Here is a 27,286-nt window from a genome sequence, read left to right as displayed (position 1 = left end):
AGGGAAACCCTCCACGGGCCAACAAGGACACACAGGCTGTTGGAACACCCGCAAAACTCAGAAATGTCTCCCAAAGAAATTCCCCCACCAATATCAAACCTGAGTCCTGTTTTGCAATGGCAAGAGAGCTAGGCCTCTAGGAAGGTTATACTGCAATATAAAGAGGGCCTAAGGAATGAGATATCCATTGAGATACCCAAAGGCATGAGGAAGGAGGCAGCTCCCTCCCGTCGGCTCTGGTGCGTGTCCAAGGCTCTCTCTCGAGCTGGTGAAGCTCAAACCCTCACACAAAGAAAGTGCTGCTGACTTTGAAAGACATGAATTCTGAAAGATAAAGAGTCTTGAAAAGATCTGAGAAAGCTGGAAAGCTCGAAGCAGTTTCTACTTGCAAAGCAGCAAGGTCAGAGCCAGGAATAATTGGAGTTAAAACCTTCTGCTTGTAGAGGAATGGAAAGGACAATTTGCTTTTCCTTTTAGAGGCAAGATTAAATTTACCATTCAGTGGTCTTTTCTCCAAAATCTGGAATAGAAGGAGGCTGAGACACACAAAAAAGAGAAAGGGAATTAGGCATTAAATCATATTAGGCATTTAGCTAGGACCTGTAGAAGTTAAATACTAAAAATTCCACATCACTTTGTAGGAGAATGAAATTAATATTAATATATAACCACCTCCCTTACCTAAGAGGGAGCTGCAGTCACCAACCACCCCAACACATCAAATACTATTATTGACCTAAAGCCTTTGAGAAGCTACAATATACTGAATTTCAAGTGCATCATCCTGCATTCCTGCCCCCTGAGACCCCCAGCACAGCCCAGCACAGCCCAGCACAGCATCACAGCACAGATCCCAGCACTGGGATCTGCAGGGAGGTCTCTGCCCACACAGCCATCACACCCACACGCTGGCAAGACAGAGGAGACATCCTCACACTCTGGGGTTTTACAGTTTGAAGCAAGATAAAAAGAAAAAAGGAAAAAAAAAATAAAAGTGCATGCCAGGCTGTCTGCAGGCTGGAGACCAGAGCTGCTGCAGTTCACATCAGATGGGAAAGCCTGGAGGGGGGAAATGCACATTCCTGCTATTGTATAAACAGATAAAGTGCTGAACAGGGGCTGGGGTGCCAACTGCAACCATTAACTTCTCCCAGCTTGGAGACTTCTGTCTCCAATGAGGGCACAAGGCAGGACCTCCCCCTCCTCTGGGAGCAGCCCATGGCAGACAGTCCAGCCCAGCCTAACACAGCCCAGTCTAACCCAACCCAGTCTAACCCAGCCCGGCTCCACAGGTCCAGAGGAAGGAAACCAAGTCTGACCCAGCAGTTTCATCTCAGATCCTTTTCAGCTGAGGCACCTCCCCGATCCAGAGCTATGGCATGTGTGGGAATCACCAGCTCTCCAGGCACACAGTCCTCCCAGCCAGCAGCACTTCCAGACAGGCTGAGCCAGGGACCCCTGGGAAGCTGGTCATGGAGGGAGCTCATCCAGGACGTGCCCCTCAAATGAAATGGGTACATGAACACAGATCTCACCCGTGCTCAGGCCCCCACACTGCCAGCCCTACAGCAGGCAGGGCCTGCCCAAGTGTGTTACACTAATGCATCCACTACCAACACTGATTCCTAATGTGTGTGATTCCCCAATCCTGATAGGAGAGAATACCCACTCTGCCCCATGTCAGTGGCAGGGTGAGCATCACTGCTGCACAGGGGGGCTGCAGGGTTGAGGCCACACTGCCAAACACATAACTCCTCTGCCTGACCTTCCTCTCCCTCCCTGCATCTCAGCATCCTCCAAAGACACATTTTTCCTTAGGAGGAGCAGCAGCAGTCACCTTGCAGGGGGTTAATTAAAACCAGGCTGCTTGGATGCCAAGCAGACATGGGACACATCCACCTGTGAATCCCACAGGGGAAAGAAAAAGAGCAGAAGGAGCCAGGATGGGAAGCACACACAGTGCAAGAGATCATCTTCCAGCAGGGCAGGGTTAGGGAGCAGGGTGCGAAGATCAGAGACCCTGTTTGGGGCAGAAAACACCCCATCACTGTCACTTGCTGCCTCCAGCAGCCTAAGGGTTAAAAAAAATCGAGGGGAGCACTGGTGGTTTCAGCAGCAGCCTGAACTAGAGGAAATGAGTGCTAATCCCAAAGCTGCCCCACTCGAGAGCTGGGTTACCCAACTTCCACCCTGCAGTGCACAGCAGAACAGGTCCCTGGCCTCAGCCCCCACTTCCCAGCCTCAGGATCTCCCACTTGCAAAAAAGCCAAACCCAGTGCTGCAAACCTCTTCATCCCTGCCCTCCTGGCAGCTCAGGGGCTGCAGGAAACCCCAGCCTTGGTCACCTTAGGTACATTGGCTGGTCCTGGCACTCATGAGAAGGAACCAGGGGTTTCCTCGCAGACACAACACTGCCAAGGTCCTCCAGCATTCCAGAGGCCACGGGATGGTCTCCACAGGAGTGATGCCCCATGGCTGGTGTGCACAGGGCCAAGAGGGAGCAGAGAGTGGCACAGTCCAGCCGCGAGGCACCCGCAGGCTGCGGATAAGCTGCATCGTATCAGCCAGACCGCAACGCTCCCCAAGGTCTGCTCTGGGTGTCCATAAGCACATCCAACCACACGGCTGAGGAGGAACATTTCAGCAGTTTTGGCACCGGCAGGGCTGAAGCGTGTGCTCCGAGGCTGGGGCAAAGCCAGGGGCCAGCATCCTTCAGGGAAAATGTCTGAATCTGAGACAAGGCAGCAACAAAAACCACCCCCTTCATCCTGATGAGCTGCAATCATCACTTTGCCCGTTTGGGGCCCTGCCCCCCCTCCCTTGCCCTTCACACCCCATCACTGCCCAGGCAAAGCTGTTGTGGCAGAGAATCCGCCTTACAAGTGGAGCAGCTTTGCCGTACCTTGGACCTTGCCATTTGGCTTCTGGCCACCTCCAGCACCCAGAGGTTTATTACAACACTTTTGCTTTCTTCTCCTCCTTTTTCTGTTTAATTCCTGGAACTGCTGCACACCTCCTGCCCAGCACAGATGATGCCCAGATCCGGCGGATGCCTCCTCCTCCCCTCTCCCACCAGCTCTGCTGGAGCAGCAGCAACAGCCCAGCAAAGCCTCCACGTCGAGCCATAACCAATGGCAAATTCCTCGAGTGAAACGTAATGTGCTGGGAAGCGCTTCACCATTTCACTTGGGAAAACCGATCCATTTGGCAGCAGAGAGGAGGAAAACATGCTTTGTTTTACAAATCCTCTCCCCAGCAGGAGAGACACTCCCAGAATTTAATATACTGACAGCTCTTGGCTGCCTTAACCGCTGAAACTCCAGAGTGGGGAAAAAATAAGAAAGTAAAAATAAAAGTGATACGCTACATAATGCTAAAGCCCATCCTACTCTGCAACTGGTGGTATTGGGCACAGTGGAGCTGCAGTTTTCCCACTCAGGACATGGATGAGGTGGAGGGTCTGAGAGCAGGTTCCCATGCCTCAAGTGCTGGACACCCTGAATTAATTCATTCTTCATCCTCTCTTAGGGTGAGGCCCTGCTGCAGCTCCTTGTTGGAAAACAGAGAAGATGCTGACAGGTAAATCTGGGAAGTCATTTTATAGCAGAGAAACCGGATTCCAAGTCATTCAGCGCAAGAATCACTTCCATGAAAGGCAACTGGCTCCTTCCAGGTGACTAGCAAGCTCCTGGCAACCCCAAACTCCAGCCTCAACGAAATGTTAAGCATTTCAGTGCATTCCCACTTATCCTCCAATGTGTTTATCTGCCAAAAGCACCCTACGAGCAGCACTGAGAGGGCAAACACCTCAGCCAAAGAGAGAGGCAGACGGCACTTTTTTGGGGAAGGGATTTTAATTCTGCAGCCTGGGGTTCGGGCTCTGGGTCGTTGACAGCGTTACCAGAGCAGAAAGGAAAAAGCAGTGGGTATCTCTAGCTCAAGAGCCTGTAGTTAAACAAGCCTGGCTGTGCCAAAGGAGCACATACCCTCTGGAGTGGCCGCTGCCAGCTCCTGCATGCAGGAATAACACGAGTGTTATTTTGAGGGCAGGCAGTGGGATCGAATTGCCTCCGCTCCAGAGACTGCTGCTGACCTCTCTGAGGAGCAGTCTGGAAGCAAAGGAGTCTGTCTGCTGTTCACATTTTTTATCTTTTCAAACAAAAAGAAGTTTGCTTTGTATCTCAGCATTTTATAGTTGTTTGCAACCTCCAAGCATTCCTGGAAACACTAATTAGTCCTTACAAGAGCCTGAAAAGAAGACAGCACCGCTCCTATCTCAGGAGGGGAGCAGGATGGATAAATCTGGTGAAATGTAAAAGGCCACAGTGGATGTTGGTACCAGTGGTGGGGCTGGAATGCTCATCCTGCTCAAAAAAAAAGGATGGAGCACCTCCAAACGCAGGGATGCTGTCACCTATCCCCTCACTAGCGTGCTGGGCTGGCTAAAAAGCTTGATGAAGTCAGTGGAAAGGCTCCCAGTGACCTAAATGGCTGGGATTTAAAAAATCTCAACTGAGAGCTGGGCACCAGGTCACTGGGTTTGCTCGAAAAGCCCAGTTTTGCAGGAGCAGCATCCCACGTTACATCAGCCAGTGCCACAGCCCCTCTGCAGTAGACACCCTATAAATGGCTCAGGGGAAAAGTCTCTGCCCCACCAGGCTCACCCATCCATCCCTCTCCACAGGGGGAAGCTCATCCTTCCCTCCAAATCCTCACTTTCAGGCTGAGACGTGCCAGGGGCTCAGCTTTTGGAGGCTCCCGCTGGTGGGGAGCAAACCAAGTGTCCCTTGCAGCCACCAATGCACCTCTAAAACGTCCCCTCCCAAAAGCCAGCTGGTGGAAAACCACAGCAATCAGGATTTGTTCACTGGGGCATCCCACATTCACCACCTGTAGGCAAGGAATAATACCACCTCATTAAAAACGTGCTTTGAGTCTATTATAGTATCTAGGACAAAGTGTTCCCTATTTTGACACTCTAAGATACATTTTATCAGAGCAAGCTCTTCAGAAACACTCACTGACAAAGATATACTTGATTGTAACAGATTCCTTGCTTCCCCCAGCATTTTAGAATGAATTTTTAGCTTTTTCTCCCCCCCCTTTCCCCCCCCCAAGTCAGATGACACAATGCCCCCACGGTCAGATTTGTCATCAGGGCATCCACTGTGACACCTCCCAGCTCCCTCACTCTGCACAATCGACTTGTGTGGAGGGCGAGGACAGTCCAGAGCATCGCTGAGAAAAAACAGTCTCCGAAGCCAGAGAGAACTTGAGAGTGATTCATGGCACTCCCCAGGCACCAAGATTTGTTTTTTGGGGAGGTGTTTGAGATAAACACCTTCTAAAATTAGCACCTGCCTTTCTGCCAGCTCCAGTGGGCTGGGGCAGCGATAAAGCTCTGGCGTGGCTGAGAGGGTGCAACATTTGGGCACTGATCTGCTGCCCAACTCATGGCCACTCCTGTCCCACGGGGTTTTCCCAGCCAAGGAAACCCACAACTGCTGCACAGATCCCAAATGGAGAGGTCATTGTCCCAAACAGTTGTACTGCCAACTCCCAGTGATGGGGCACGTTCATCTGGGGAAAAGCACCTTATCTCAAGGTTGAGAGTAAGTTCCAAGAGCTTTCCATAAAGAAACAGAAACAGATATGACACTGCTCAGATTTCTTAGCTGAGTTGTTCCAAAGATAGTCCTAAACCATGTAAACCAGCTGGGCAGAAGGACCCTGGCTGACAGGATAAATGGGTCAGGGACATGCCCCAAATGACACATCCACTTGCTAAAAACTTAACTGGACCAGAAAATGGTGGGAGTGGGGGTGGAAAATGCTAAAATCAAAACACAAAATCCAAAAAGAAAATCATCAGACTCTGCACCAGCTGTGTTTTCCTGTGGACAGACTAACTACAGGGCAAGAAAGCTGCTCCCAGTGCCCAGCGAAGTTCTGAGCAACTTTTTCCCAGGTGGCAGAACTGGTTACACTGAACAGCTGAGTGCCATGCAGGCTCCTTGGGAGAAAACCTGAGCTTAAAGACAGGTCTACTTTTGGTTTGCATGGAAAACTTGCTGCCTTTCAAAGCCCTGCGTACCCCAGAGCCTTGAAAATGCCCAGCACTTCGGTCTTTTTATCACCACCTATCAGTAGAAAAGATTAAATGCTAATTTGCTGGATACAGAGCAGTGCTCCTCAGCTGCCTTTCTGTTTGCTCACAGCAACTTTCCGTCCTGTTGCTTCTCAGCTAATGCCCAGCTCAAACAGACTTTCAAGGCAAAAGGTCTCGAGCTCTGTACAATTAATTCCCCACTCCCGCACAGCGTCTCGTTTCTCCAAGCCAACACCAGCAAAACTCCACCACGCGATCGTGCGTCAAAAAGAACGAGATAAAAAGCAAAGCTGCCAACTCTGGGTATTTCTGAGCCAGGAAGAAAAGAGCTGATCCTCAAAAGCTGCCAGCTCAAATTGCCTCAGCGCTGTTACAGAGCTGCTCTAAACACCAAACTTTTGGAAAGTTGAGTGGGAACCACCTTGAGTGGGCTGTGCACGCTGCAAAACCCAGAGCTATCAGCGCCAGCAGTGAAGGGAAGGAGAAAAATGCACCCGGCAGGGTTCCTCGCTGCAGACAATGCAAAGCACCTCCCCGGGGGTATTTTAGCATCTCCAACACCATGACCACCCTGCAGCTCCTCAGTCACTTCCCCAAAATTACGCCACGAAAGTCAGACCCACAAAAACAGAGCGTGCCCCTCTTTGCTAACAGGCTTTCGAAATCAGCTTGGGGTTTGCTCCTAGACTGTCTTTTCCCCACCGAAAGCAGGCAGCCCACGCCCGGAGAAACCTGCCCATCCTCACCTGCCGCAGGTTCTTCAGCAGCTCGGTGGCCTCCTCTTGCTTCCCCTGCTTCACCAGCACCAGCATGTCCTGGATCATGCAGATCCGCCGGTGGTAAGGGGGCAAGCTGCTGCCACCGCCCTTCCCAAACTTCTCGCCGGACTTCACCACGAGGGAAGCGAGGAAGTCCCCTCTTTCCCTGGGGGGCACCTTCTTGCGGTGGTGGGCCGGGGAGCTCTCCCCGGCGCTGCCCGGCTGGCAGCCCTTGGTCTGCTTCGTGCCCATGGTGTGCAACCCCGGCTCCCGCAGCCCTGGGGCTGCATGCAAGGGGGGGGACGGGGCTGGATGGCACGGAGGGGGGGGCACAAGGCGGCTGAGGGGCGCACAGGAGGATGGAGGGGATGCACAAGGGGTTGTGGGGTACACAGGGGGGACGCACAAAGGGTTGGGGGACGCCCAGAGGGATGCACAAAGGGGGTTGGGGGGTGAACAGGGGTCGGGGGATGCACAAAGGGTTTAGGGGGGAGGGATGCGCGGAGGGTTCAGAGGATGCACGAAGGGTCCAGGGGGTGCGGGAGCCTAGCAAGGGGGTCGGTGCCCGGCGGCGGGGCGGCTCCGCTCCCGCAGGCGGAGGAGAGGGAGGCTGCGCCCGGCGAAGAGGAGCCGCGCCGCGGCCCCGCCGCTCCGCTCCATCGCCGCGGGGAGCCGGGAAGCCGGATCCGAGGAGCTGCTCCTGCGGCTCCGGGCGGCCCCGGGGCGGTGGGAGAGACCGGCGGCGCTCAGCGCTGCAAAGCGGCGGCGGCTCCGCGCAGCCCCCGAGCCCCCCCCGAGCTGCTCTCTCCTCCTCCTCCTCCTCCCGGTGCCGAGGGGGCTCCCCCGGGCAGGGCGGGGGGCGGCGGCCGCGACTTGGGGGCAACTGTTGCTCGGCGGGGGCTCCCCCGGGAGGCGGCTCGGCTCGCCCGGCTGAGGGGTGCACGGAGCGGGGAGAGCCGGGGGAGGAACGGGGGCGGGCACCGGGCACCGAGGCAGGGCTTGCGGAGGAAGCCGGAGCCGGACGGGGCTCTCTTCCTTCCTCCGCCGCCTTCTCGAGCCCGGCGGGGCTGGGGGCTGCTCACCCCGAGGGGCTGCACCGAACGGGGGCACCGGAGGGAGCCGCACCGGGTTTGTGTAGCGGGGATGGCAGCGGGGCTCGGCTGCCGGCAGCCCCTCCCCGAGGCAGCGAGGGGCATCCCCGCCGGTGCTTCCCGGGGAGGAGCACGGAGGGATTCCCGTTGGATTCTCGCCCCAGGGGATTTGCAGGCGCTTGGCCGTGCCCGTGCCCCGCAGGGATGTGCTTTGGACAGGACGTGCCGGTCCCCTCCGGGCTCCTCTCCGGGAGAAAGCTCCGCGCAGGGTGATGCTGGGCACTGCCGGCTGCCGAGCCACACCGAGCCGTGCTCCTGCACCCGCTGGCCTCCTCCCTCACCTCCACCCCTGCCTGCGGCCGCTCCGGTGCCCACCTGGAAGTCACCACTTGTGCCCTGCCATCCCCTGCCCCATCTACAGCCCCCCTGCCACCCCATCCCGAGCTTCCAGCCACGCCTTGCACGTGCTGCTCCTTTCCAGCAGCTTCCCATCCAATATTCAGTCACTCCTTATCTTCCAGGCACTCCGCTGGCAGGACTTAGGGCACAGATTAAAGCTCCTGGATAAAGCTTTTGATGAACAACTCTTTATACAGGCACTGCTCACCTGCTGCAGGAGACAGATTGCTCCAGAAGTGCCTGGGAGGGATAAGGTTTGGACTGACGAGGCCCAGCAGCAGCCTCAGACCCCATCCCAATGCAAGGGGCTGTTTTCCAACACAGACACGCAGCAAACTCTCCATCCACCCCCACACCTCCGCTTGGCCAGGGCAGAAGACACACCACAGCCACTGTGCAGTGCCCAAGCTGGGAAAGCATCACCTCCTGTGGTAGGAACGAGCTATGGGGGCATTTTGCAACTGTGTTAGAAACAATCCCAAAGCAACACGTGAGAAGTTTCTGCATCCTGTGCAATTGCACATCCATGGACACACAAATGCTGTGTTATGTTGATGTATAAAAGGCAGCTCTCCTCAATCACCAAACAGCTGGAGGCCCATGTAATTGTTCCTAAAAGTCCAAAGGCCAACTCATGTAATGCATTTTTGTACCCACACCACGAGAACAACATAGACCTCCACTAACTTCACTAGAGTTTGGCCCTGGTTTACAGAGTCATGCAGCACATGATCCAAAACAGGACCAAACACTGGTGTCTTCCCCCAAAAAACAGCTCATGACTGCTGTCATGAGCCAAAAACTACACTTCAGTGGTTCAGCCATATCAGGTAAAGTCAGATGAGGAAACACGCAGCCAAATGGTTTGCAGAAACCACAAGTTTGTGTTAACCAAAGGCCTCACCTGGCAGTAAATCTCCCTGGAGAAGTCAGGGAGAGGCAGCCAGTTTGCCAATGTCAACAGGAGGCAGCGGGAAGCGGTGCCTGACAGCCCTCCAGCAGCATTTTCCCCTGCAGACGTCATCCCAGGTACAGCCTCCTCCCTTCGAAAGGATCAGTCCTCTTAGCAGGGTTATGACACATAATGACATTAAAGAAGGGCTTTTGTGACCCTGCAAGATGCTGTGTGGGGTCTGTGTCTGAAAATGCAATTGAAGCAGAGTCATTTCAGACCTGGAGCCCTACACTGTGCCCCAAAATCCGTGGGACAGGACTGGTCACCTCATGTGTTCGTTCTGCACTGGAATAGACGCAGCATTGTCAGTACTTTCCTGAGCAGCAACTGCAGACACAGTGCTGCTGGTACACACAACCTTCCTGCCTAACAGGAGCTGGCAGACAAGGTGCTTCCAGCCCTAAAATCCTCTGCCTGTCCCTGAGTTTCATCTCAGAGCCTGTTCCTTACTTACATCTGTAAGCCTGTGGTACAGCAAGAAGCCAGCGAGGTCAGGTCAGTTCACCTTTCCAACAAAAATATTGAATAATGGAAAAGAAACAGAAAGAGAAACCCCTGCCAGGGTTGAGATCCCCCGTTCCCTGCACTCCTCCAGAATTTGAGGCTACGGGGCCTCCTCCAAAGAGACACAGCTCTGTACAAACAGAGCATCTCATCCAGGATGAAGGGAAAAGCACACACCTCCCTTATGCCAAGAGCCATCACTCATTCCAGGCACATGGAGAACCAAATCCAGCCCATCTCTGGTTTTCAACCACTTAAAAAAGGGCTGTTTGTGCCCTTTCCCATGAGTTGGGGCAGCTTTATCAGCACAGGCTGCAGGACTGACCACGCCAGGAAGGCACAGACATCTCTCCACCTCTTCAGGTCCATCCAGGGGGCCACCTCACATTTGTGGGATACCACCATACCTATCCCCTTGGGACTAAAGCTACAGACCCCCTCCCTTTCCCACCTGCTGCCCAGAGGAGAGAGGAGCTTGGCCCACAAGGATCCTGGCCAAGGAGGTGGCTTTGCACAGCAACCATGGCCCGAGTAAATAAATAAAGCCCAACCTTTGCACTCCTGACACTTCTGTCAGCAGGGCAGAGTTCATCAACCTCTCTGATCAGACTTACTTATAGCACACAGGACAAAGCCTGGGGGAAAAAAAAGAAGAGACAAAATTGTGGGGTGTGCTCTTGTTACACGAATGCAGAGCAAACACCAAGCACTGCCAGGTTGGAGGAGCTGGATTTATGTTCCCTGTGAGTGGATGCAAAGGAACTATGACCATTCAGGGCAGCTCAAGAATAACCTCCAGGCTCAGCACTGGTGGCTCAATGGTACAAAATGTGCAGATCCCTCAGCAACGCTCCATCCCAGAGCATTGTTCACTTCTACACCCTCGAAAGGTCCCATCCAGCTGCAGACCCAACCTTATGGCAACGCTCAGCTTTCATGGACACCCACAGTTTTCCATACACACTCAAAACATGTAAACCAAGCCCACCCAGCACCAGAAAACCTGAGCCCAGCCCTCGTGTGCTGGGAACTGGGGCTGTCCTGCAGTGCTCTGGGGGCTGGGGCTCGCTCGGCAGCTCTGACTGATGAAATGTTCTGCTAAACTCATTAGTGGATCCACAGCCAATGTGCATTTTTTCCTTAGTGCAGATGTGTGCAAACTTCAAATTAGTAGATGTTTGTCTAAGGGGGTTTCTTTTTTTTTTTTTCTTTAAAAACTCCTTTCATGCTTTTTATGATGTCTAATATTAAGGGCGAGTTAGAAAAATCTGCTGCTTTAAAGGGAAATAACTTCAGACTGTGAAATCGTGAAAGACAACAGTTTCTCCTCCCCCACAAAACTCAGATTTAAGAATGTTCTTGCTTCTACATCAAAAAGAAATTAAAGCTTTTCAGTGCATTCTGCAGAGGCCAGGGAACATCCACACCGTGTGAGTCAATAACCTGATGGAATAAGCTGGTGTGCAGCAAGTCTGACATCAAATACCTGAAAATGGAGACATTCACCCTCAGTTCCCCAACATCCCAGGTGTGGGGACCCACCACCAAACTGCTTGGCACACCTGTAGCATATACCTTTGGCTCCAGATTAGTCACAGACAAAACTAACTTCCCACTTCCAGGAAGCACTGACTGGTTTTACTGGAAGTTCACAATCCAGTCACGCTTCTCTCTTCCCAGCCCACCTGTGCTGTCCTCTGCAATGTGCTTTGTAAAGTGCTGGAGCTCCCCCCTCTATCCATGAACTCACAGGCTTGGATGGGGGAGATTGATTTCATAACTTGCCCTTTCTGATCCCAGGTTTTGCCCAGGACTCCCACCCTGAACTGGAAAATCCACTTGGGACAAGTATGATCCAGCGTGGGATATTCAAAAGAGGGTCTAACCCTGCAGACCTTCATAAGTGGGTATTTTGCAAGAGGGACCAAGCTCAGTTTCTCATCAAACCCTCTTGCTTTGAAGGGCAGCACAGGACTTGCCAATTTTTCTTGACTGGGATGGAATTATTAGGATTAATTTTAAATGTCAGCATCAGATTCAGGTTAGTGCTACTCACTCTGTGAAAAGACTAAGCTGACTAAGAGAAACATTACTTTCAAGATGGCATTTAAAGGAATCCCAGAGTTAATGTGATTTTTGTCTCTTACTTTAAAAAAAGCAACCTTACTGTAAGACACCACCAAATCCAACAGGAGGAGAGCAGTCAGTCTCAACAGACAATCTCTGGGGAAGAAGGTCCAATTGAAAAATGTGATTTTAAAAGAACAAAAGGCTATCCACATCCTCAGCTTAATTCAGTTCAGATTTGACAAGGCACAGCAGTGAGACAGGGTTGAAGGGCCTTGTGAAATGCTGCAAGGTGGAATTGCAGATGAACTGAACTCCAGGATAAACGGGGATGAGAAACATTGAATGTACCGAGAGATGTTTCTGAGGAGAAATGAAAGAATCTCATGTAGAAGCACTTATGTTTCCTCCTGGAAATGAATGAAGTTGTCCTGTATTCACCTTTGAATTAATTCTCCACATTTGGCCTAAGCTACAAAAGGCAGGTGAAAAGAATTAAAAAAAAAATTTAAAAAATCCCTATCTTCATCCCCCAAACCAAGGGAGAACACAACCTGAGCAGCCAGAGAAATATCAGTGCAATGCAGAGGGAAACACCCTCCTCCTGCTCTCCCTTGCTGCCTGAAATCTGCCCTGAACTCCAATTTCATCTGAGTTCAGCATCGCCCAGGTTGGAGAGGGGCTGGGGATGAGGAAAGCAGGCATGTTCCTCAGGGCTGGGTACCAGGGGAAAAAGCTCCTACAGGCAAGAGCACAGAGCTGCCAAAATCCCCAAACCACAATGTGGAAAGCTTTCTTCTTAATTGTTAATTTGCTGCACCTTATCACGTTCGTTACACTGCAACAGCTGCACCTACACAAGTGTTTTCAGAAGAAAAGGATTAGGATTCAAAGCAAATCCCACACCCCTTCCCAGCAATTCTGCTGCCACAGATGGAAATGGGGATTTTTCATGCAACACCCTTGGCCAAACCACTTCACCTCCCCATGCCCCATTCTTGTCACCAAGCCAGGCTCACTGGGTGCCACCAAAATGTGCTGTCATCCCGTTATCCCACCACCAGCTGCTTTCTTGTGGGACTTTTAACTTTAAAAAATTTAAATTCCAGCAAAGGCTGCATTCATCTCCCAGGGGTTGCATGCTGAGGGATTTGTTGGTTTCAGTTTCTGAGTGATGGTTGGGGTGTTTTTTGCCACTGACAAGTGTTTAACCACTTAGTCAAATCAGAAGAGCGGAAAAATATTTGTTAGGTACCAGAAGCCTTTCCTCAGTCCAAAGGGATGGTCTGTAGAGGCCTGTGTCACACCCATGGGTGCTGGGAGGATGGACCCCTCTGCATCCAAACTTATCCCTCCAGAGCAGAGGGCAGCAGTGTTGACCTTCCCCCACACTCAGGTATCAGACGTGCATGGGGATTGCTGTCTAGAAGCACTTTTACAATCTCATATTTTTCCAAATTCAGGTGCTTTCCCCCCTGCAGTGCCACCTCTCTCTCTCTCCTCCCAGATTTCCCATGCAAAATATGTCCAAACTCAAACCCTTAACCCTGAGCAAACACAAAAATACTTAAGCAGCCGGAAGCAATTCATCTTCCCTTCACGTGATGGCTTCAGCTTCTTTCCCACTCAACAGTCTGGATGCCGTGTTTATGAAACCAAAAGGCTGTTTACACACTGTCCAAAAGTTGTTTAGCAAGAGGTTAAAGCTGCCAAACATTTTTCTGGAGTCATCTTGAAAGCTACCCTTTGCTTTCCTGCCAGCAGGATTAAAAAGTCTTGGGCAACTTTCTGCACTTTGGTCTGCAGGGAACCTTGAGATGCTTTAGCAGGAATAAAGATCAGTGAGCATTTTCATGGAGAATTACCTTTTTGTGCTGTAAGGAAAACACTAATTCACATGTGGAACTGGGAGACAAGACTCTGGGAGCGTGTTCTTGGATTTTTCCCAAGGATAGCTTTGTGCCACAGTTGTATCCCCCCCCGGGCTCCAGCACCAGATCCACAGTGGGATATGAACACCCAGCAGTGCCAGAGGGGCTGATCCATCCCCAGCCAACCCCACTGCCGATCACTGGGAAGGGGAGCCCCACCAGGATCACACCCAGCCCTCCTGGAGGAGCCTCTGCAGGGAGGGAGAAGCGAGCACAGCACCCGGTCGGAGCCAAGAGCCACAAGTCAGTTTGACTCACACTCCTGATGGTTTCCAAATGTTTCCCAGAATCCAGCCATGACGTGAAGATGAATGTTTTGGAGGGGCCACCCCCATCCATCGCTGCCACAGCCCAACTCCGAGCATGTTTTGTCTCGGGAGGAGGGTGACTGGTTATTACAGGAGTTTATTGAGTTTTGCACGTGCCAGAGTCCCGGGATGAAGCACTTCTGGGTACCTGCTCTCTAATTCTTGCTCGGCATTAACGCCCCTTTGGAGGAGCAGCTCTGGGGCAATGGATGTGCTGCTGGAAGCCCCAGGCTGAGGTGGCTTCTGGGGACAACGTGGGGCCACGAGGACACAAGGCTGACCCATTTCCCACCACAGGCACTGCCTTTCCAGCCATCACTGCCCATTCCCAGTTTGAATTTGTGGCCTCCGAAGTTGAAAGGTTTCACATGCAGGAGCACAAACATCTCTCCTCCATCCCAACCCTCCTGCTCCCTGCTTCCATAACCTAATCCAGGACCCAGAGTTCCACAGCAGAGATCGAGTTGCAGCTGTTTGGCAGCCTCAGCCCTGTCAAATCTGGGTGCCAGAGGCAGGGCAAGAGCGATGCCAGCCCAGTTACCTTCACAAACACACACAGCCCAGCTCACGGTGCCTTTTGCTAGGGGAGGAACAAAAGAACCTCTCTCCACTGGAGCTACTGGGGCTGAGCAGGAGGAGCTGAACTCAGGGCTTGTTTATCAGAAACAAACTGGTACAAATCCTATTTGTGCAAAGCTGCTTAAAACCCTCTCGTTCGGAGCCTTTTCGTTTTGCCCGGTGCAGGCGCTGGGCACGTTTGCTGACCAGGGCCAGGGAAAAACAGGTCCACAGCCTGGGTTTGCCATCAGCCCCGGCACCTGAGGGCTGCATTTCAGGCAGGCAAGGCATTTGCAGCTCCCTGGGATTAAAATAATAAATAAATTGTGATTTCTGAGCTCTGTTACCTGCTGCTCAACGGAGCCTGAAAGGAAGATAGAGGCAGACGGGAGGGGGAGGGCAGCAAATAAATCCTCATAATTTCATCTGCCTTTCGGATTGTGAATGTTCATTGACTGGATGTGTCCTCAGCGAGCTGTGCTGTCATCCCAGGCTTTAGCTAGGATGAAGGGACTGTTTCCAGGGCATTCAAAAAAGCAGAAGATTTGGGCTTAAACTCTCAATTGTTTGGAGATTGCAAACTCCTCCATGTGCAGCACAACAGCCTTTAGTTGCAAAATTTTTGCCCTCTTCATTTTAACTTTGCTGAAGCTGAATTCTATTTAGAGAATACAATATTTAGAGGAAAGAGTGGAATGGCATATTTTTCCAAACAGGAACAAGATCCCCAGCATGTATTACACCAAGATCTGGACCTTCCCAAAGTCTGAAGTAATGCCATGGTGCAGCTCAGGCACCTTTCTCATCCTTTCTTTTGAGAAGGAATAAGTAAAATCTTTTGTGTTTTCAGCTCAAATCTCTCAAGCATGGGCTAAAACTGACCTACATCCAATACTTCCTGTCCACAGAGAGGCTTAAATCACATTTCTTTCCAACTCGGAGTAAAAACTTGGAATTTCAGAAATAAATATAAATCAAAGTCTGCATTCACTTGTGTGAGGAACACTTTCTGATTTTGGAAACACTAATTTTGTTATCAGTTTACTGTGATAAGGTGACTAGATCAAGGCAGCTGGAATCAACTTTACACCGTGTATCTCCTTAATAATGCATTTCCTCCTCTCTCTCAGGGATGGTTCCTGGTCTGGCTGGGCTCCAGGGATGATGCCTTTCTCCAAGTGGACCTAACGAGGTACCTGCCAGGCAGGGATGGGATAGACCTTGCTGGGAAGCCTCATCCACGGGATTAAATAGGCAATAAAAAAACCCCTTTTGCACCAGCAGCAAGATTCAACTTAATTTCGTTGAAATAATCAAACGGGTTTGGGTCATTTCAGAAACGCAGTAATGCAAGTCAGGCTGACCCGATCCAGCACGATGTGCTCTCTCAGCACTCCCCTGGCAGAGAACACGGCTGGGCTGAACTGGGACTGTGCCGAGCAATCCTGAGGGCTCGCAGGGTCACAGCTCCCCATCCCCTCCCACCGCGGCAGGGGAGCGGAGCAGCCCAGGGCTTTGCAGAACCACGCCTGATTTTAGATTATAGCAAAGAGATTTAACCAGGCATTAACATCCCGACGCTGCCTCGGGCTGGTTCCCGAGCACACCCCCAGGTAAGCGGCCCCAATTCCCAGCCCAGTTGCCCAAGACCCCCCATCAGCACAGCAGTGGGTACAGCTCAGGTTTTAACCTCGCTGGTGAGTGCTCCCCGTCCTCTGATCCCCCCCACAAAGGGTCAGAAGATTTGATGGAATCACGGATTTTCCCTTTTCCAACCTGGCAGAGAAGCCCAGAGCCGGGTGCTCAGTCACTGGAGCTCATTCATCTCCACCCTCTCGGCTTGTCCGTATCCAACAGCCCCATTCATTGCCAGAAAGTTAATTAACCAGCGCCGCGCGAGGGGCGGGTGAAGCCTTTTGCATAAAATACTTGTTTCCCGGGAAGAGGGGGAGGGGGGGACGCAGCTTAAAACATTCCTTGGGATGCCTAAATAATCCAGCCCAGATGGAAAATGCGTTCATAAAAGGAAGATGTTAAATACAAAGCAACTGCGGGGGAATGCAGAAATGCAGACAGGCAGGAATGGAAGGGGAACAGCCACAGCAACACAACTCACGGCCTGCTCCCTGCAGGTGATGCCCAGTCCCTGGAAAGCCAAAATCTGCTCCTCCCAATTTTATTTATTTAAATTTTTTCAACAGCACAACCAGGATTATTTTTCTCGTCGGGACAAGAGGACGTATGGCAAGAAAATAACAGCACAAACCACTTTGTGAGGGTAAATAGAAGGAAAGAAACTGCAGCTTAAAGAAGAGGAATGGGGTTAGAGGGAGAGGATGCAGGTGGACAGTCCTCTCCCTCCCACAGGCAGGAGCACCAAAAGCTTAGGGCACTTTAGAAAGAAAAAGGAGATGTGCAGATGAGCCACAACCCAAAATATAGACTGAAAACTCAGGGATAATTTAGAAACGGTGTTGAGAAGTGTGGATCTACTTTCCTTTTACTGTAGGGCTCCTTTTGTGACATTGCTCAGCATCTCAGCGATACCACACGCAAGAAAAAAGTACCACAGGACTCAAAAAACCCACATTTTTAAATGCAGTAATTGTACTTAGAGCAGTTAAAAGCAACAGCCACCATCACTTAATAATAACATAATAAAAATAACATAAACTGCCACAGAAATCTCTCAGCAGTGGATCAGACCTTCACCTCTGCAGAGGTTCAACACAGAGGCCGTGCTCCAAACTCCCTTCCAGTGCTGGGGCTCCTCTGCAGAGCCAACACTCTGCCATGTCCAGAGCAGCATTTTCAGGGCTCTCTGTCATCAGCACAATGATAACAGTGATCACTTCACAGCTCTTCAACCACCCAGAGCCTCTGCTATTACCAGCTCCCATCAGTGAGACCCTCTGTCCCTGGGACAACCAGTCAGACACTCAGTGGTTTATTTTTGTCAGGGAACAAGCACAAATTAACCCAAAGCCACAAAGAGATTCAGCAAAGAATACAGAAAGCTCATTCAAGCACCAGATGGTAGCAGTCCTGAGCAGACTCTAAGGCCTCTTCCCTGCTTAGTCTTCTCAGCCCTAATCTAGATAAAAGCCCTTGCTTCTTGAGCAAAGAGCTTATTTTCCCCACTAAGAAGATGAGGGTGTTAAATCGTGGAGAGCCAGGGGAGTATTGCTATTTAGAGAAGGTGATGAAACATGTTTCAGATATTGCACTAAACGTTCCCAATCTCACCCTCCCTCATAGCTGGAGGTAAATCACCAGGTGACCTGGGACAGGCTATATCCCCACCAGGAGAGAAGAGCCAAAGCTCTTCAAAGTAACTTCAGTTGGTTCTGACCACAGCTCAGACCCCTGAAATAAGGATTTTGCCAATTTTCAGACATTTTAGACCCAGGTTTGTAAGACTATACAGGACCCAAATGCTACAGTAAGGCCACCTGTAAGCAAATCCCAGGGGTAAAGCCAAGCTTGTGTCTCTTTGGATCACTCTGAAAGTGATTTCTCTCACTCTGCCCAGAAAAACTGTGGCTGCCCTATCCCTGGAAGTGTTCAAGGCCAGGGTGGATGAAGACCTGAGCAACCTGGTCTAGTGGAAGGTGTCCCTGCCCATGGCAATGGGTTGAAACAAGATGATCTCTAAGATCCCTTCCAACCCAAACCATTCTGTGATTTGCAGGGAATGGCATCTGGATTTCCATATGACACTTTCAGAAGGAAACCTGTGCTTGGATATGTTACCCAAGCAGCACATCTGGCACTGGAAGGTCAACCCACCTATGGACAACAGACACAACAGGCTTCCCTCTGTTGTCATGTGGGAACGCCCTGGCCATAAATAGGAGGGAAAACTTGTGAAAGCACAAGGGAGATCTCCACTCTCAGGCTGTCAACACAACCAGCCACATTCCTGCTGCTGAGGACAGGAGCAAGGTTTGCCAAGGTTGTCTGGCAGCTGCAGATAAGGGATGAGCAGATGGACGTGGTGTGGTGGATCCTGGGGGGTAGGAGGGGAAAGTTACAGGCCTGGAAGTCTTAAAAGGCACAAGAAGAAAGAGAAATCAAATCAAAGCTAAATGCTGCAGCTCTCCCTCTCACTACAACCTCCAGCGCTGAAATAATCCAGGAGTGCTTTGAATTCCTGCAGAGAGGGCTCTGAACATCTGATTTTGGATTCAAGCCACAGCACTGTGAGCACCAGCAGCATTAACCCCGAGCACAGCGGGAAGCAACGAGCCCTGCCTTTCCTCCTGGCCATCCCAGGGGGGCTTACAGACCTCACCACCCCCCCAAAATCCTTCCAAACACCACCTCTCCTTTAGCAAACATCGAGGCAGTGATGTGGGACTGCCACCCACAACTGCAGCAGCCTCACACCAGTGCTCTTCCTGGGGGGAGCATTGATCCCTTCCCAGTCCAAAGCTCTTTCCCCCTTCTCAACCATCAGGACAGAGAGGTTTTATCCCTGTTTTGCAGATGAGGACATGAAACAAGAGGCAGACTGGGCATGAGGTGGTCCCCAAAAAACAGGGTTTCTCTCCGATTCACCTGAGTTTGTATCTTTGCCAGAACAGGAGATTTGATAGTTTTTTATTTAAATACCTAAACTGCAGAGGTACAGCCATGCTTTGCTTCAAGTCTGCTTTATCTTAACACACCCCTAGCCCTGTAAAGCATTTCCCAACCCGAAACAGACTTCAATTCTTCATGAACAGCTTTTAGTCTGGCCACAATTTTTGTTGTGCATCATGAATTTTAATAGAAACACACACAAACCCCAATCCCTCAGCACCAAGGCATCGAGGCAGGTGAGGTTTGTACAAGGTGAGACATGATACTGGTTGTTTTTTTTTAACACAGTCACAGTAAATGGTTGTGGTGGGTGAGGGAAAGCCCAACAGAGCCACTTCCATCCATGGAAAGGGTAGAGCTGCAGCTTGGAATCCATCTGAGTCAGGTCCTACATCACAGCAGTGCAGCCTGACTTGGGTGCTCCGTATCAACATTCGTCAAAACTATGACAGCCCCAAAAAAACACCCCTAAAAGAAACCACTGGGGCTGCCCACTCCCATCTGGCATGCTGCCATTCCCACCCCATCTTTCCATCCATCCACCCAGGAGATGACCCCAGTCACCAGCAGCTACCCACTTGTAACAGCATCCCTGGATAAGCAAGGCCAAATGCCCCAAACAGACCCCCAAATCAATACAGAGACATCAAAGATTTTTGGATTAAATGATCTTTCTGGCTCTGCTGAGGGGGTTATTCTCTGTTGTGGCTTTGGTAGCAAATAAATCACTCTGCCTTCCCTTTGCATGAGCCTCAAAAATGCCCCCCTGCCATTCACAGACATCCACCCTGGCACGATGCAGATCCAGACCCCAGCCTTCCCACACGGGACGGATTAGTGATTCACCCTCTGGTTTCAGCACCTCTGGCAGCCCAAGAAATTAAATTAAACTCCTCTAACACATCCTTGGCATCTTCTCCCAGAAGGTTAAAGCAAACAAACAAATCCCAGTGCTTTCATTTGCCAGAAGGAAAAGCAATCCCTGCTAACACTCGGCGGGGAGAAGTTTGGGTGATGAGTTGGATGGACAGTCAGCCCAGTGGAGGGCTTCCCATTTCCAGGAATGGGCTCCCTCACAGCCATGCTGAAGGCTGCAGCCTTACTGGCAGCTTTCTGCAACAGCAGAAACCCCACAGCTCTGTGGCTGGAGGTGACCTGTTTAGGGGAAACGAGCAGAATGATGCCCAGAGCACCCTCTCCCCACAGAGAGAGCAGCAGGGAGGGATGTTTCCCAAAATCTCTTGGCAAGGTACCATCTGGTTTTGCAGTCAATGGCACACTTATGGGCAAGGCTGAGTGTCACATGACATGAGGCTGGGAGGAGGAGGAGGCAGCAGCATTGCCAGCATTACTAAAAGCCCCAGAAGAAGACCCCAACAGAGAGACCTCTCCAGCAGGCACCCAGTGGCTCTCCTGGGCTGTCCCAGCCAGCTCTTGGAAACTCTGTGCTTCCAACAACATGAACATCTGCAAGCTGCTCTCAGGAAATGTGGCCAAAAATAGCAGACGTGCTATCCTCAAGAGTCACAAACTTTTGACCCTCCTGAGGTCACACCATGAGACTCACATGGAGAGCACTCGTAACATCACACACCTACTGCTCAAAGTAGGTTATAAACCACACATGGAAGGACTCAATGCTACCAGAAACGTTGGATTCAGCAAGTTTCTGTTGCCCATGATCTGAAGCACCGACCCTGTTCATACACAGCAGCTCAGGCCACCCAGCAAACCTTCACCAGGCCTGTTCCCATCGCTGTCAGCCCCCAAAGGCTGATGCTCCCCACACCTGGGTAAAGACCACTGAGCTCTAATCTGACGATCAAGATATTCCCGTGGCAGCCAGATCTGCACAGCACCAGAAGGCCTGAGGGAACTTAGGGCTTTGGGAGAGTTCAGTGGAGATGCCAGCAGCAGATGGCAGGTATAGGGAGAAGCCCCTCACCTTCAGCAGCAGGGCTGCCAGCACCCACCCTGCACAGCCTGCTGCTCCTCCCAGGGAGCATCCCCATGTCCTCCCATCCAGGAATGGTAGCCTGGACTCTATTCTTGGGCAGCTATAAACCTTAGCTCACATTTATCTCTATCTGCTGCTGCAATGCCACAGATGACTCGAGGTGTTGATGCTGCAGTAGCCCAGGGTGTGTTCAGTGCATGCTCACACTCAGCCCTCCAGTTTTCAGCAGATCTGCTCAGATCCCAGTTGTCAACCACACAGAAGTGCTTCTCTAAGCATTTTGATTTTGTCAGGGCAACCGTTCTAGGGGGCCATTATGTGCCCCTGCATATTCAGCTACCACAGTCAAGCAGAAGCAGGCAAGTCCCGGCATGCTGGGCTCCAACAAGCCCTGGGCTCCGGGGGACTCCTTCCTCCTGCCAGTCACCTCCAACACAGCAGCTTTCAAGCTGCTCTGACTGACACCAGGGTCCCTGCCGGCCTCCAGCTGTGCCCAGGCTTTGAGGAGATGATGGGCACCTTGTGTGCCAGGGCACGGCTTCCCCTGTGCCACAGCCACTTGTTTGTTCCACACACGGACAGTCAATGCCCGGGGGAGAGAGATTTCCTTCTGAAAAACTGCTTTGTGTCGGTCTACATCCCTTCTGCACACAAAATGCTGGGGAGTCAGCAACCCTGCATGGTGCTCCAGCGATGGCAGAGCATCCTCATGCGAGTGACATTCCCAGGGCAGGCACTCCTGGGAGATTTCCCATGATTAAGGCTTCCTGTATTCCTACAAACCATTTTATTCATGCACAATGGAGTGTCATAAATAATTACAAGCAGGCTGTGCTCCCAGAGCACAGGGTGCAGCACAGTGTGCCAGGAGTTTGCCTCACTCCGTAAGAGCCAGAGGGAACCACGCACACAGCATCTTCATTCAAAAGCAGAGGGAGAAAGGAGAAGAGTTCCCTCATCCACCAGGGCCAGGAAACACAGAACTGTGGCTTTATTTGAAGTAGGAGACTGGGGAAAAGCTCAGATCCTCAAGAGAACAATTAGGTGACTAATTCCCACTGCCTTCAGGGCAAAGTTAGGCACGGGAGTTGGGTCCTGGTCAAGATGTACTAATGTCTTGCTGCCATCAGGGATCTGAGGCACAGACCTAGAAACACCATCTCTTTCCTCCCAATATCACCACTGATGTTAATTATGAATTAAGACAGACCCTGTGTGTGACAACCAGCACCAGCATCAGACCTGGGGGCTGAGGTTTACAATTGTCACAACAGAGAAAAGCAAATCCTATGGAATTCTTCCTTTAATCAAAAGCAGGAAAAGGTTTGTCTAGCTGCTTTGACCCTTGCTCAGTAAACCTTCTCCTCACCAGGCTGGGCTTCGATGGGGGAGATCCACAAGCCCAATTTATTCCTTACAAGTTTCCTGCTCTTCCTTTTCCCCACGCAGAAGCAAGACCTGGGAAAAACAAACTCATTCCCCAGACTTTCCACAAGCAACTGCAGATGTGGAGTGTTTGTAATTACAAGTGCATCCACCGCCTCGGATGCTGCTCAGAGGGACACCACGTGCCTGCTGCTAAGTGAGTGCTGAGGCTGGGTTTGCTGTTTATTGGAAATACAGATGGAGGGAAAGACACAAGGCATTTTGTCAGGTAGGTGTTTCGGCACAGCGTGGTCTCCTGCTGTGCTTGGAGGCAGTGGGGGGCACGGTGGAGAGCAGGGATGCAGGAGGGAGCACCAGAGCCCCCCCAGACACGCAGGTCTCCCTGTGCCGGCTGGGAATGCCTCTCCCATGGGGAGATCTCACAGCTCTCCCTCTCACCAGCACCTCAGCTGGGTCTGCTACAAGAGGGCCTGCCAAGGGACACGGCCTCGGCTAGGAGCTATAGATAAAGTCAACCTCGCTGGAAAATCCCCGTTTTCACTCCTACACCTGCGCTCAGCACACAGAACCTGAGAACTGACCCAAGTCCAAACAGCACCTGAAGTGAGAGACCACTGGGGAACATCGTGGGGGGGAAAAGGCTGGAAAACTGCTACTGTTCACACAGTTTTTCATCCCTTCCTAGACCAATACCCGCTAATTTAGGGGGTCCACAACATCGGACAAGGAGCCGGTCGCCAGGGGAAGGAGGGCAGCAGCCGCTCAGATGTGACATAACCCAACAGACACAGACCCCAGCCCGCAGCAGCCCCACGCAGGGGTGCCCCGCACACACCCCTCGGGGGAGCCTTTCCCGGCTCCATCGGCTCCTTTCGGCGCCTTCAGGCCGAGCTCCTGCCGCCACCTCGCGGTGCTGCGGGGGCAGAGCGGGGATAACCCCGAACACAGCCCTCCATCCGCAGGGATAACCCCGAACACGGCCCTCCATCCGCGGGGATAACCCCGAACACGGCCCTCCATCCGCGGGGATAACCCCGAACACAGCCCTCCATCCGCGGGGATAACCCCGAACACGGCCCCTCCATCCGCGGGGATACCCCCGAACACAGCCCTCCATCCGCGGGGATAACCCCGAACACAGCCCTCCATCCGCGGGGATAACCCGAACACAGCCCTCCATCCGCGGGGATAACCCCGAACACAGCCCTCCATCCGCAGGGATAACCCGAACACAGCCCTCCATCCGCAGGGATAACCCCGAACACAGCCCTTCCATCCGCGGGGATACCCCCGAACACGGCCCCTCCGGCCCCGGGGGCACCCTAAACACAGCCCCTCTGGCCACAGGGATACCCCAAATACAGCCCCTCCATCCGCGGGGATACCCCTCCTTTGGGCTCCCCCCCAGCCCCTCCCTCCGCAGGACTCCCCCAACTCCAGGTTCCCCGCTCCAGCCCCCACGTCCTCCGGGCTCCCTCTTCCAGCCCCGAGACCACAGGGCTCCCCTCACTCCGGGCTCCCCTTTCCAGCCCCTCTTCCCCGCTGACAGTTCTCAGCTCGCCTCAGTTCTCCCTTGCGGGAGGCTCAGGTTTCTTTTCCTGACCCAGATCAGTGCTGGGTTTCTCCTTGTTTCTAAGCATTTTCAGGTCACCTGCATTGCCTGTGAGAGGATTTCCTTGGAAATCTGCACTTTCAAGCTGTTTCCCTCCTCCCTGAGCCTTAAGGACCCCCCCTCCAGGCTGAGGAGAGTCAGGCTCAAGTTTAGGGCACATCCAGCCACCCTCGTTTGCTCTGAGGCCCCTGACAGTGGTCTCCTTATCCTCCCCTCACTACAGTGCCCCCCGAGCCCACTGACCACAGTCTCCTAAACCCCCCTGAGTTCCCTCCAAAGCTCAGTTTTGCCCCACAACAGCAAATACACCCCTGCAGCCCCCCACACCCACAGGGACTCACCAGGGCCGGAGGAATCCAGCAGCTCCAGTGCAGCCTGTTCACTTCCATCACACACAAACCATCAATTTACTGCTTAAAATACCTCTTTGGGGTCTCCCCGGGGAGACAAGTGACCCCCCTGACCACGGAGCAGCAGGGACTGCTGGGGGGTGACTCCCCTAGGTCTGGCACAGCCCCCACCACCCGGCTGAGGGGTTATCAGGGGGATTGGCATCACCTGTGGGGTTATCAGGGGGATTGGCATCACCTGTGAGGTTATCAGGGGGATTGGCATCACCTGTGGGCAAGGGCCAGGCTCCAGCTGGGCTGCCCAGGGTTCCAGCCTACCCGGCTATACCCCAACTGCAGAGCAAACCCTCTGCAGCTGCCCCTTGTCCTGCAGGATTGCTCATCCTCATTACTCTGCAAAACGGTGAATCCACCCACCTGGGACCCTCCACAACAGAGCAGGCAGTGACCAGTCTCAGCTGCTCCACCAATTCTGCTGGCAAGGGAAGGAGAGGGGAAGAGACCAGGGAAAACAATGAAATTCCAGGGTGAAAACCCCACCTGGGTGGCTGGGAGGAGCTGCACAAGGCCACAGCCCCATAATCACCTTTCTTACCCCTTTGTGCTTGCTCAAAGGTGACAATTTTGTGAAATGGGGTACAAGGACATCACGAGTTGAACCACTGAGTTTCTCAGTCACTCACCTTACTCAAGTTGCCCATGGGCTCTCATCCTTTCCCCAGTGACAAAACAACTCCATGGTGTGATTTACACCAAGACCACAGAAAATATATTGCCAGTCTCCTCTTGCTAGAAAATAGAGGTGATTACCAGCAAGGACCTTTCCAAAGGATAAGGTAGTGTGCTGTAAAATCTTTTATTCACAAACATTAGTAAGGTCTACTCAAAAGCTGGTCTCTGCCTTGCCCTACTCTTTTGTCACTACAGATTAAATCTAATGTTGTTATTTATTTCATTAAGGTGCAAGAATCATGTTGCAAGGAGCTAATAATAGAGACAGCACATGGAAGTCTATGCTTAGATCCCAACTGTTTCTTTAATATCCTGTAAAGAAACATCTTCCAAAGGTAAATGGGGAATATTGGTTCTGCTGGGAAGCCCTGCAGGGCAGGACAGTGTCTCTCCCTCCCTGTAGCAGCCTGGTTGGTCAGATGCATTGGCAAGCCAAGGATAAGTTCCTGCTATCAGTAAAGGTCACAGCACTTAGAGCTGTAAAACCCCTTTGTAAAGGAGAAACACAGAGCAGGCTGTCCCAGCAACCCAGCAAAAGGCACAGCAAGGAACCCAGATCTCCAGAGCAGGGCACTGAGGGACAGGGACACTGCTCAGCAACGGTGCTGGGGCAAGATCCAAACCCAGCCAGCTCCCACCTTGCTCCTCAGCACGGCTGGTTTATTTAGCTGAGCTGTTTTCAACCCAGGGTTAACAGACACCTCAAGGTCAGTCCACAGACTACATCCAAAAGGTTGGCAAAAGCTGACAGAAAGGATACCACAAAGGAACCTTTGTGTGTGCAGCTTCTGAGGACCTTCCAGGACAGTTGTGGGGCCCAGAAATCAAAAGTCTGAATGTCACCGAGTTAGCTGCTGCCAGCAGACAAACAAGTCACAAGAGCTTAACAGAAACATGGGTTTCTACCTTTAGCTACAGATTTATTTTCTGACTCTGCCAGGCAATTCATCACCAGCGAGGTTTTGATTAGTGCTGGAGGGAAAAGGAGAATTTACAATCCAAATTCCAGCAGCTGCCGGCACACTCATTCATATGAACTTTGGAGAGCAACATTTCATTGAAACTCTCCATTTTACGAAGAAAGCTGGAGCAATTTCCTTGCAGGAAGAAGATGCTGCTGCAAGGAGACAGATGCTGCTCCTAATTTTCAGCAACGCTTTCACGTAAGACCAAAATATTTGGCACAAAACACCCGATTAAAGAAATGCCATCGCTGATGGCAGATGGTCCCTCTCATCCCAGCCTGCTCACGTTGGGTGTAATCTGCTTGCAGACACAGCACGTGTGTGTTTTCCAGATGAGCAACCTTTATGTAAGTTTTCATTGCCCTTATTTCAGTTTGTTAACAAACACCATTGTTATGAGCAAACAGCCTGATTGCAGTGTTATCCAGTGAACCCCACCCTTCCAGCAGCTGGAAATATCAGCAGAATGGCCTCTTCCCCTCCCCTCCACCTCCTTAAAACACCTACTTCTAAGCTGCTCATACCATCAGGAGCCAGCTTTGGAAAAACCTGACTTAAGGCTGTGGCACTAAATTGCAGCAGGACTTTTGCTAAGTAAAAGGCTTTGGGAAATAGTCCAGGCAGCAGGTTGCTCACCTTTTAACTTTAGAACAAACCAAATTCAATCACCTATTGATTTGCTCAGTACTTTTCCCCCAGCAGGAACTCCCCACGGATCCTCCTGTCAGTTTACTCAAGTGTAACTCCATGAGTATGAAACCAGGACTTTCTTCAAGGAAGTTGCACTTGTATAAAACCCTTTGAACAAAGCCCTGCACTTGCCAAATAGTAGCTGCTCATTATGAAAAGAGAGTTTGTTTAACAAAACAAGTGGATACGTGTCCAACTGCCTTTCTCTTCCTCTCTGCTGGCTGAGGGACAGAATTCAGAGGAGGCCAAGACGACTGCTTTGCTCCCTGAAGTAGCAACATTCACCCAAACCTGGGACAGTGCTAACACAGGGCATTAAGGCTCATTCCA

The 27,286-nt window shown here is 51.8% G+C and overlaps 1 protein-coding gene across 1 annotated transcript in view; it reads right to left on the bottom strand.

The window, feature by feature from the left end:
- The window catches only part of LRRC75A (leucine rich repeat containing 75A), a 70,344-nt gene extending 62,285 nt beyond the window's left edge, over window positions 1-8,059 (bottom strand). Inside the window, exon 1 of the mRNA XM_064677904.1 lies at window positions 6,856-8,059. Coding sequence (XP_064533974.1) covers window positions 6,856-7,119 — 264 coding nt within the window. The 5' untranslated portion in view covers window positions 7,120-8,059. The remainder of the gene's footprint in view (window positions 1-6,855) is intronic.
- Window positions 8,060-27,286: the final 19,227 nt, after the last annotated feature.

The sequence above is a fragment of the Pseudopipra pipra genome, chromosome 21, assembly GCF_036250125.1.
Source record: "Pseudopipra pipra isolate bDixPip1 chromosome 21, bDixPip1.hap1, whole genome shotgun sequence".
Taxonomy (NCBI): Eukaryota; Metazoa; Chordata; class Aves; order Passeriformes; family Pipridae; genus Pseudopipra; species Pseudopipra pipra.
Note: the sequence above shows the minus strand (reverse complement) of the source record. Positions and strands in the feature narration are given on the sequence as shown.